The sequence below is a fragment of the Zalophus californianus genome, chromosome 15 (genome assembly GCF_009762305.2).
Source record: "Zalophus californianus isolate mZalCal1 chromosome 15, mZalCal1.pri.v2, whole genome shotgun sequence".
NCBI lineage: Eukaryota > Metazoa > Chordata > Mammalia > Carnivora > Otariidae > Zalophus > Zalophus californianus.
The window spans coordinates 55,136,064-55,148,220 of NC_045609.1; the positions used below are offsets into that span (position 1 = coordinate 55,136,064).

Sequence of the window (12,157 nt, forward strand, 5' to 3'; positions counted from 1 at the left end):
ATGGAGAGGGCCCAGTGACAGATTACCTCATTGGTACTGACCAGAAAATTCCTGACTGACTGATTAATAAGACTACATTTCTGGGGCAGGTTGAAACTGCAGTTAGGTTAGGTTATCAAGCCTCTGTGTAGTCTAAGTGACTCCATTTGGGGCCTGTGGTTTTCTTTTTAACAACTGTAAAGGGAAGAGCATTTTAATAGCCTTTTCAGATATTTGTGGATATTTTTCTTTGGTACACTCAAACTCATCAAGTGGTAGTTTCTTAAAGGTTAAGTTCTATTGTGGAATCTGAAAATATGTAACTTTGTTATATTAAAATCCACTGGTCTCTCTTGCACTTTGAATGGATGTTTTTATCCCTATGTGGTTTCATAATATTATAAATTGATCATTTGGAAAATACTGGTTTGCCATATTGCAGATCGTTTAAATGTAATATTTTATTATAGACTATTTAAAAATTACAGTAATATCATTACTGACTTCATCTGAAAAATTTATTGGAAACTGTCAAACATGTGGCATTTATAAGTTTTGCAGAATTTCCATTTCACTTGAAAGGTTGACTTTTATTATTGACAGTAATTACTTTCCGTTGCTTTCCTTGAAATCACTAGCTCACTTCATCCTTTTTTGTTTTAATAAACTTTATGTTGGAATAACTTTAGATTTATAGAAAGGTTGAGAAGAAAATACAGTGAGTTCCTGTATAATCATTCATTCATTTTTCATTAATGCTAATATTACTTGCATTATTCTGGACTTTTGTCAAAACTAAGAAATTGACAATTGACACTGGTACATTGCTGTTAACTAAACTCCAGACTTCATTTGGATTTCACCAGTTTTTCTACTTAGGTCCTTTTACTGTTCCAGAATCCAGTCCAGAATACCACATTGTATTTTGTTACCGTGTTTCTTTGTCTCTATGGCCTTTGACAATTTCTCAATTTTTCCTTGTTTTTATGACCTTGACACTTTTGAGTGGTACTGGTCAGGTGTTTTCCAGCATGTTCCTTAAAAGAAAAACTATTTTATCAACTACCCTCAGTATTTCTGACACCAGCTGTGTAGGGTTTTTCCCCCCATGCTGACCAATTCTTTGACACCAGCAGGGTGTCCTACAATTGAATTCAGTTCTGACACTGTTTACCTGGAGTCAGTGTCAGATTCCACAGCATAAGAGCTCAGTCCTGTGTGCCCGCCCCACCTCCCAACCCCCCAGAAGCCAATTCCAGGTCTGGGCTTCTAGTACTTCTGACCATCCAACTATAAATTGGAGACTCCCATGATTCCCTCCTTGGGTTTGATAATTTGCTGGAATGAGTCATAGGATTCCAGAAAATGGTTTACTTACTAGATTTAGATTGCCAGTTTTATAAAAGTTTAAAACTCATGAACAATCAGATAAAAGAGGTACATAGAGCGAGGTATATGGAAGGGGCGTAGAGTGTCAATGACTTCTCCATGCGCATCACCCTTGCACACCCCCATGTGTTCACCAACCCAGGAACACTCTATAAATTGTTAGGGCTTTTTATGGAGGCTTCATTATGTAGGCATAATTGATTGACTCACTGGTCATTAGTGATTAACTCAACCTCCAGCACCTCTCCCCTCTCTAGAGGTAGGGGGTGGGGCTGAAAGGTCCAACCCTCTCATTACATGGTTGGTGCCCCTGTCAACTAGTCCCTATCCTGAGGATATCCAGGAGACTTCAGCTACCCATCATCTCATTAGCATACAAAAAAACCCCACTTAATTCAGAGATTTCAAGGGTTTTAGGATCTGTGTGCCAGGAAACAGAGACCAAATGTATATATTTATTATGTCAGGTCCTCAATTTGGGTTTGTTTGATGATTTCCTCATGACTTGACTGGGGTTGTATTTTTTTGGAGGAATAACATGGAGATGGCGTGCCTACTTTGTACAAATTTGAGAAAATATCTGCCAGATACTCAAGTCTGGATAAGTATAGTTTGCTCTTAGTTTTCTTTTAATTAAAAAGTAGTGTCCAGGGGCGCCTGGGTAGCTCAGTCGTTAAGCGTCTGCCTTCGGCTCAGGTCATGATCTCAGGGTCCTGGGATCGAGCCCCACATCGGGCTCCCTGCTCGGCGGGAAGCCTGCTTCTCCCTCTCCCACTCCCCCTGCTTGTGTTCCCTCTCTCGCTGTGTCTCTCTCTGTCAAATAAATAAAAATCTTTAAAAAAAAAAAAAAAAGTAGTGTCCATAGGGGCGCCTGGGTGGCTCAGTTGTTAAGTGTCTGCCTTTGGCTCAGTTCATGATCCCAGGGTCCTGGGATCGAGCCCCACATTGGGCTCCTTGCTCTGCGGGAAGCCTGCTTCTCCCTCTCCCGCTCCCCCTGCTTGTGTTCCCTCTCTGGCTGTCTCTCTCTGTGTCAAATAAATAAAATCTTTAATAAAAAAATTAAAAAATTAAAAAGAATGCAAAGTAATTAAAAAAAATAGTGTCCATAATAAAAGAGGTTTGGCCTCTTTACCACTCAAATAATTGCACAAGTGCTTTTTCTCTAGACAACCATTGTACTTTGGTGTGCAACAGAAGTTCCTTCTGTATACATCTCCTTTTATCACATAAATTTTTTTTTTTTTGGAGAAGGAGCACACTTTATTAGGGACAGAGCACTGCACATGACCAACAGATGAAGGCAGCCTTGGGGGCATCCTACACATCACACTCAAAAAGGTACACAGATTTTGCTAATAAGAAAGATCAACTGGAACATGGGTTCCTCTGGGCAACTTCCCCAACCTCCCATCCCTTCAAGGGGTCAGGACAACCCCAATCATTTCCTTGAAGGCAGCTGTGGTCCGCTAGAGATACAGTCCCTCAGGGGTGCCTTCTTGTTTTTTATAAAGAACATTTTCTTTAGATTTCTTGAAGTCTTCATTTGTTACTTTCATTGTACGTTCTCTCAAGGCCATCAGACCAGCTTCTGTACAGATTGCCTTGATGTCGGCACTGGAGAGGTCATCTTTAGCCATGATCAAGTCATCCAGGGTCACATCATTGGTCAGCGTCATCCTGCTTGTGTGGATCTGAAAGATGCACTTTTTAGTCTTTTCGTCGGGTAGGGGGAACTCAATTTTCCTGTCAATGCGACCTGGTCTGATAAGGGCCGGATCCAAAGTCTCTATTCGGTTTGTGGCCATAATAACTTTCACGTCACCCCTTGAATCAAATCCATCCAACTGGTTCAGCAGTTCCAACATTGTTCACTGAATTTCTTTCTCACCACCAGAATTTGAGTCATATCTCTTTGTTCCAGTGGCATCAATTTCATCAATAAACACGATGGATGGTGCGTGTTCTTCCACAACTCGAAACAATTCCCGAACGAGTTTGGGTCCGTCACCTAGGTACTTCTGAGTAAGTTCAGAGCCAACCACTCTCAAGAAAGTGGCTGAGGTTTGGTTTGCTACTGCTTTGGCTAGTAAGTTTTTACCTGTGCCAGTATTTTACCTGGACTATAGAGAATGACCCCTTTTGGGGGCTTTATACCCATCTCTTCATAATATTCAGGATGAGTGAGAGGAAGCTCCACAGATTCCTTAATTTCCTGGATTTGGTTGTCCAACCCCCCAATATCAGCATAGGTTTCTTGGGGCGCCTTTTCTACCTTCATCACTGTGACCAAGGGATCCGTGTCATCCATGAGCACCCCTATGACAGCATGCACCTTGTGGCTGAGCAGGACAGAGCAGCCTGGTTCCAGCAGATCCTTGTCTACAAAGGAAAGAATGCTGACGTAGTGTTCTGAGCCCACAGATGTAGACACGATGGCATGATTGTCATCAATGATCTCTTCCAAGGTTCCTACTGACATTGGGGTCCCCCTCAGATCATCCACCTTAGATCTTTCCCCCTTTGCTTTTCTTCTAAAGGCTTCATTTGTTCCTGATTTCTGATGAATTCTTCCTCCATGAGAAGATAGTCTTTAATTCTCTCTAACTTCAATAATTTTAACTGGCACTGAGTGTGAGGTGTCACCAGTGGCAGTTTGCTGGCAGCATCTGGTCCCTTTGTTTTCTTCTTTTTCCCCACTCTAGTTGGTACAGGAGGTTCATATTTCTTTTTTTTGTCCTTGTCATCCTTCTTGCCACCTCCAGGGCCATGACCACCACTCTGACTCTGACCCATCTTGCTTCGGCCGCTCAAACCTATCACATAAAATATTAAAGAGATGTTTATTATAGGTCAAGATTTAATATAATTAGTAATATTTACTGTTTAATCATAGATATTCTTAAGTGAAACTGACCAGACTTCCCCCATTCCCTTTTTGTTTTTTAATTGTGAGTACATGCCATGATGAATACAGTGATTAGTAGTACAGTTGGAGTCTGCCTTGATTTGTGATAGAGTGCCAACAGTTTTATTTAACGTTGCTTTAGCACCAGGAGAGCTAATGTTAATACATTGAGAAGGACCAACTATTCTGAATATCGTTTTGACTTTGCAGGCCCAATGAAAGCATCTCTGGGACACTGTTGAGAACTGCTGCAGTAGGGCTTGTCATACTTTACCACAATCTACCCTCAAATAGTGTTTTATTACTTTGAGTATGATGTAATAACCTTACAATGGTATATTGCCATTCTTTCCCTTCTGATTTTTGTGCTGTAAACCCCTTAATACATTGATAATATGTTTGCTTTAAGTAGTCATATATCCTTTAGAAATATTTAAGTGACTTTTATATTTTTGTCTGTTCTTTATGTCTTTTCCAAAATGTCTTTTTATATTTTTCCATATTTACTATTTTAGTACTTTTCCTTTCTTTGTGTAAACTCATGTTTTCAAATGATATATTCTTTCTGCCTGAAATTTCCTTTAAAATATAGTTCCAGTCTACTGACAACAGATTCTCTCAGCTTGTTTGAAAAATTTTATGCTTTCTTTTTTTTTTTTTTTTTGAGTAAACTCTGTGTCCAGTGTGGGACTTGAACTCACAACACCAAGATCAAGATTTGCATGCTTTACCGACTGAGCCAGCTAGACACCCCTATTATGCTTTCATTTTTGAAAGATATTTAATCTCGGTATAGAATTCTAAGTCAACAGGGTTTTTTCCCCCTCATTGTTTTATTTTTTTCTTTCAGCATTTAAAAGATTTTTTTCCATTCTCTTCTGACTTGCATAGTTTCAGATGGGTCTGAACATTCACGTCTCTCCTGAGTGTCCTGTGTGTTCAGTGATGACTTTACATTTTGGTTGGTGGGAATGTGAACACTTCTCATCTCTGAGTGAGCTCTGCAGACTGTTTTTGCTTACTGCTCCCCAGTAACTGTTCTTTTCCCAGATGCTGTTTTTTGCCCTGTCTTGTGTTTTGCTTTACACATGTGCAGGTTAGTATTTAGCCGAAGACTCAACAGGCCTCCTGTGCAGATTCCTGGAGCTCTTTTTCAGTGGAGGGCTTTCTTTTCTACTTACTCTGGTACACAGATTTTGATCCCTCTCAGCCATTCTAAACTAACAGCCGGTTTTTGTTTGAGTTCCCCCTTTCTCTACTGATGTCTAGAATAGCCTTCATGCGCAGCGGAGTGGTATTAGGCTTACCTTGTTTCCATTTGTCAGGGATCATCACAAAGGCTTTTTTCAGCAAGAAAGTTGCTATGAATTACCTAGTACCCCATGTGGGAATCTACCCTATCCTTCAAAGAATTGGCCAGTTTGTGTGTGTGCATGCACACATAAGTGTAATTTTTAGGAATGTAGCTGAAAATAAAATGCTTATTTAAGTTTCTAATTACATATTCAAATCACATAGTATAAAAATAATGTGTGATAATGTTTTTTATTCAGAACTGTTTGCCTACATCTTTGAGATCAGTATGTTCAGAATCACTGTGACCAGTTTTGGAGTCTCTAACCCCAGAGCACATTATTTTCACTTTTGTCCAAGCTGTAGAAGATATAGTTCTTTTTTTTTTTTTTTTTTTAAATAGGCTCCGCGCCCATTATGGAGCCCAGCATGGGGCTTGAACTCATGATCCTGAGACCAAGACCTGAGCTGAAATCAGGAGTTGGACATTTAACTGACTGAGCCACCTAGGTGCCCCAAAGATATAGTGCTTTTGATTCTGTATTTATCTTCCTATGAGAAATTTTGTCTCAAGCCATAAATTTCCAAATGCATTACTTTTTTTCTTTCATTCTGTAGGTATAAAATTATCATCTCTATGGCAAAGTTTTTACTATGTTGTTTTTTAAGGTAATATTTAAAGGTTCTTTGTGATAGTTTGCAATCAGATGGTTAGACCTTCAGGAATCCTTACTTATTTTACATTGTTTCTTCCTTTCCTACTCCAGTTAAGCAAACAACAACAAAAAACCCCACTAATCAACAAGTGACCTTGCACACTAGCATTGATTGAGATAATTTCAGAATAACGTGTCTTCTCCAAAAAGTAATTTGCTGTCCAAAATTAATAGAGAGAAAGCAGCCATAATATGAGAGATACTGTTAGCAAATGGGCTACATCTTTTCTGAGCGATTATTTTTGGGAAAAACATCTTTTCTCTATGTGTATAGAGTATCTCTTTTATCTTGGAATTGGAAGACATTTTTTCTACTTTACTCTTATGGAGATAACAACAACTGCCTGCCATCTTTTGATCAGGCTTAGAATGATTGACTGTTTGATGCAATTTTTTTATAGTAGAATAAATTATTCTACAGATCTATGCCCGCCTGCCCTTAGCACTGGTTTCACCTACTATTCTAGTTATCTCAATTAAAGTAAACATATTTCATAGGACAGAATATGTTGAGTGAAAAACAAAGAATAAATTAAATTACAGAAAGAATAAGTAAGCTTCATTACAACATCCTGTAGAAATACATTCCATATATTAAGTGCTTCTTGTCTTAAATTTGGCAGGTAGATTCTAACTACTCATAAAATAGGTCAGTTAAAACAGCTTTGTTGGCAGAAAATGAGGCAGAATCTTACAGTATTTTCAGGTGGTGAATCTACTGTAGCTAGCATTTATTTACTGATTTCCTTGGACTATGATATTTCCAGTTGCTTTTTAATATCGTGAAGTTCTTTTATAACCTATAAAATTATCAGTGTTTAGCTCATTATTAAACTTCTGTTGAAGAAATACACGGGGGATTTTTATGACCTGATAATACACGTGGAATTAAAGTGAATTCCACCCATGAGATAGTATTTGTTATATTTTTAAATGAAGTCTTATGTATTTCAATTAAATTTCAATGACTTGAGCCGTATGATCTCCCTACTGCCCTTGACTTGAGTTACTTAAGAGTCGTGTGATTTGCCTCAGCTACAGGCCATGATTGACTCACTGGTAAGGCTTATTTCTCAGGTCGTTGTGATACTTGTGGAATGAGATACTTACTGAGAACTTCCAGGAAGGATTTTTTTCCTTCTTTTTTGTGAGAGTTACTAGAAAAGCAGCTGGAGGATCATGAAAGTTACATTAAGGATGTGACAACTCATATTCAACCAAGCCGTGAAGCCCACACATGGATGAAGACGTGGCTGAGGGACTGGTAGAGAAGTGGAGTCCTTGACTAATGCTCTGAACCTCTTGGTCAAAGACCAAAGTTAGCTGAGTGTATGGAATATTCAGTCCTATGACCTGATAAATTCACCTAAAACTGTTTGAGTTGGATTTTTGTTATATATTATTTTTTTTTAAATCCTAATTTTTAAACTGAGTACTGAAAACTTAATATTTTACTATTTCTAGTATAATTTTAATTCTAATCACATTAGAGTAGCATCTTTAATTCAGCAAATATTTTAGTCATTCCAGATACATAAACCTATACTATTTTCATATAAGGGTGGATTGATACCATGTTTTTTTAGCTTTTCTTGTTCATACTACCCTCTAGAAACTAAAAGCATTTTTATGCTAAGGATCTGTGACGGAAATTGCAGGAAATATGACTTCTTGTGAAAAATACTTGAATGACAATTCTTTATAAAGCCCATTTGTAAGGTAGACACATAAATGATATTTAGGTACCTCATTTTGTGTCACCTTTTATATTAAATGTATACTTATTCAGTTAATTTTTAATAAAAGACTACTTTCATCAAAGCTACACTTTAGGGGCACCTGGCTGGCTCAGTCAGTAGAACATGTGACTCTGGATCCTGGGAGTCATGAGTTCAGACCCCACATTGGGTGTAGAGCCTACTTAAAGCCTACCTCCTTTTTTTTTTTTGTCTTAATCTAGACTTTTAGTGGCTCTCCATTGTGTTCATGAATTCCAAATATTTTCATCAGTGGAAGATTCCATAATTTAGCCTACACGTTTCCAACCTTATTTCCTATCCTTTTTCATGGTCAGTGAGATTAATGGGTTTCCCTCATCCATGCCCTTGCTCCCCCCAACTTGTTCTTTCCGATCCTTTCTGCCTATGGAATTAAAACCCATCATTTTTGCCCCAGTTCTGATCCTACCTGTTCAGTAAAATCTTTGTCAGTTACCTACCATGAATGTAAGTGATCTCTCTTACAAAATACTTTATTTCTTCTTGTAAGAAAATTCAAATAATACTGAATACATTAAAGTAAAACAAATGCCCTTCATTCCTAGTCAGTCCTCCAGAGGAGAGCCTCTTAATAGTTCAGATTCCTTATTGTTTTTCTACATATATTTAAGCGTATGTGACATACTTGGTTATTCTTTTGATTACCATATTGGAGAGCACAGTCTAGAGGCTTAATCATATTTAAGTTTGATTTTTCTTTTGGCAAGAATATTTAAAGAATGGTGGTATATACTTCATACTGCATCATAACAGGAAACATCATCTGGTGGTCTTTTCTTGTGATGTTTAGTTGGATCAGTGAATTGTTAGCCTGATCTGCGCATTTTAAAGATCCCCATTATTCTCTCACTGAATGATTTTATCTATCTCATTTTTTTAAATTGTAATAGAAAGCTACTTGACTGTTAATATAGTAAAGTAGTAGATTGTTAAAAGGCCAGGCTCTGGAGCTACACCATCTGCCATTTATGACCTGCAGCAAATGACTGCCTATCTTTGTGTCTTAGTTTCCTCTGTTGTGAGTTAGGTGCCTCACAGGGTTTTTTTCAAGGATCAAATGTGTTAAATGTTTATAACAGTGCATGGTACATTGTGTCAGTAAATATTGTTAATATATTGATTTAGAAGTGCTATTTTGCTGTCTGTGCATTGGCATTTATTTGCATGGGAAATGCTTTATTGGGTAATATTTATTGTATTCTGTCTGGCAATGAGACCAGCTCACATTGTAGGAAACAAAGTGCCATTTAAATGATTAAAAAAAAAAAAACTTCATTTATGTCTAGCATCTATGATTTTTTTTAAAGATTTTATTTATTTATTTGACAGCGAGAGAGAGAGAGAGAGTGCACACACAAGCAGAGGGAAAGGGAGTGCATGCTGAGCAGGGAGCCTGACGTGGGGCTCCATCCCAGGACACTGGGATCATGACTGGAGCTGAAGGCAGTCGCTTAACCAACTGAGCCATCCAGGCGCCCCACATCTATGATTTTTAAGAAGAAAAACATGAGCAGATAAGGGGATTTGTTACATTTGAGTTTGTAACAAAGAAAAAAAACATTGATCATAATTACATATATCCTATATATTAGGAAAAAGAAAAAGAAATGAGTGACCTTTGAATCTCAAAAGCTGTATAGTTCTTTGGGATGGGAGATAGTATAAATGAGCATACATAGTCTTTAATAACTTGAGAAAGAAGTCTGTAAAAATCCGGTGCAGTTTTCTAAAGGAGCTCTCAGATTAACAGAGCATAGATTTACTAGATGGAAGGGGAGATGCACAACTAAAGAATTAAACAATAATACAAACCTTTATAAACACTGGCAGTAACTATAAAGTAAGCTAGAGTTTATAGAAAATGCTTAAAACAGCATAAATTTTTTAAAAAGTAATATCTCAAATTAGAAGATTAAGGATCACAAGACCATCAGATTTTTAAGGGTGATAGAACCATCAATTTATTATTTTACAACTGTTTGATTCAATAGGGAGAAATAGTCTTTGAGTTGGAAAAAATAATAATATAAAAAGAATTATAGGCCATGGTAGGAAAGCAGCTAGTAAGTAAAGCACTTGATCACTTTAATTGCTTTTCATTTTCTTCATTTAAATTAATGTTTTCTGTAGCTGCCAGTAAAGACTTGCAAATCTACCCATGAAATTGTATAATCTTTAAGAATTTTTTTTAAAAGATTTTATTTTATTTGAGAGAGGGCACGTGTGAGTGTGGGTAGGGGCAGAGGGAGAGGGAGAGAAACCTAAGCAGACTCCCGATGAATGCAGAACCCTACGATGTAGGGCTCGATCTCAGGATCACAAGATCACAATCTGAGCTGAAACTTAACTGAGTTACCCAGGCGCCCCCTTGAGGCTTTCATGAAAAATGTATTTGTTACCTAGAGATGATCAAATCTAGATTGATTTATTTTTTATTATTTTTTTAAAAGGGAAAAATGTGGATTCTGGAAACTATAAGCCTGTAATTTGTTACTGATTTGTTAAATTTCTGGAAATAATTTCAGTAGAAGTCTGTGAACATTTATGAAAAAATGCTCATCTAGAAATTTAAAGGTATCCACCAAGAACATACCATGTCAAATTCATTTCTTTTGCTAAGATTATCTGTTCAGATGAATTAGAAAAATACTGTAATAATAGTTTCTTAATTTTAGTGGTGTATTTGACAATCTTTTGCCATATTTTTGGATAAGAAATGGTGAATTATTGTTTACATTTAAGTAAATAGGTAGATTTATAGTATTTAGATTCAAAGTAGGTCGAAATTGAAAATGAGCATTTGATTACAGGTTTAGTGTTAACTCTTGGGAGAGGTCTTCAAGGCATTACAGTAGGATTCTGCCTGTGTCAACATTTCCATTATTGATCTGACTGAAGGGTTAGAAAGTAGGTTTATCTGCTTGTAGATTATTCAAAGCTGGACTTGGATAGCTGATACCATAGAAGGCAATCAGAAACATCTCCCTAAAACCTTAACTCATTAATGTACTGCATTCGTATCTTCCCCTTCTCTTAACATACTTTGATACTTTATATGTAATATAAATTCATGATTTTGATTGCTTCAGAGAAAAAATTTAGTGGCTTTTTTTTATCTGCCTCATGGTTTCACCAAATTAATGTATGAATTGTATCTTTTATTATAGTGTAATATCCTTAATGATACAGATTTAATAATACAAACTGAAAATTGGAAAAAATTCTGCATAAAGTATATTTTTATCTGTTCTAGGAATATGAAGCACGAACTGGGAGGACCTGTAAACCACCACCTCAGTCTTCAAGACGTAAGAATTTTGAATTTGAGCCACTTTCTACCACTGCCCTAATTCTTGAGGATCGACCATCGTAAGTATTCTGGTCATCATCAGGCACACTTCATATTTTAAACTTCAATTTAATTTAAACTTCAGTTTAAATTTCAATTTAAATATATTGAGAAATTAGATATAGAAATGGCTTTTTTAAAGAAAATTTTTAAAAATCTCAGTCATGTATCCTAAAACTAATAGGGAAGAATATATTATTGATGTCCAGACTTTATACATATTTTCTTGACGTATCTCTGAGCCAGTGTTTGAAATATAAAATCTTTGCTTTTTTCATATCTATACTTATTTCTACCATCCTGCCTTATCCTAACAAGATAAGGCAATTATTTTTCCTTTCTTGACATTTAATATGTACTTATGATGTATTTGTCCTTGCCTTTTGGACAAATTTTGAAATTACAACTTGAAATAATAACTACTGACTGTCAACTAGTTGGTTTACTATTATAGAGAATATATATATATATATATTTTTTAAAGATTTTATTTATTTATTTGAAAGAGAGTATGAGTGGGGGAGGGAGGAACAGGGGCAGAGGGAGAAGCAGACTTCCCGCTGAGCAGGGAGCCCCACATGGGGCTTGATCCCAGAACCCTGGGATCATGACTTGAGCTGAAGGCAGATGCTTAACCAATTGAGCCCCCCAGGTGCCCCAAGAATATATTCTTAATACCCAGCAAAACATTTTAAATTCTTCCCTTTGCTTTTTCTGCCCTTCCCACCTCAGCCTTCCACAAAGCTGG

At 36.9% G+C, this 12,157-nt stretch overlaps 1 protein-coding gene and 1 pseudogene across 5 annotated transcripts in view; one reads left to right on the plus strand and one right to left on the minus strand.

Moving 5' to 3' along the window:
• The window catches only part of TBC1D12 (TBC1 domain family member 12), a 97,683-nt gene that overhangs the window by 50,785 nt on the left and 34,741 nt on the right, over positions 1–12,157 (plus strand). For all 4 annotated transcript variants that reach the window (XM_027595254.2, XM_027595249.1, XM_027595267.1 and 1 more), the window contains one exon: positions 11,314–11,429. In XM_027595254.2, the coding sequence (XP_027451055.1) occupies positions 11,314–11,429 (116 nt within the window). The remainder of the gene's footprint in view (positions 1–11,313; positions 11,430–12,157) is intronic.
• Positions 2,807–4,176, minus strand: LOC113922897 (annotated as a pseudogene). The gene has a single exon (XR_003520104.2). The product of XR_003520104.2 is annotated as a 26S proteasome regulatory subunit 4-like (transcript).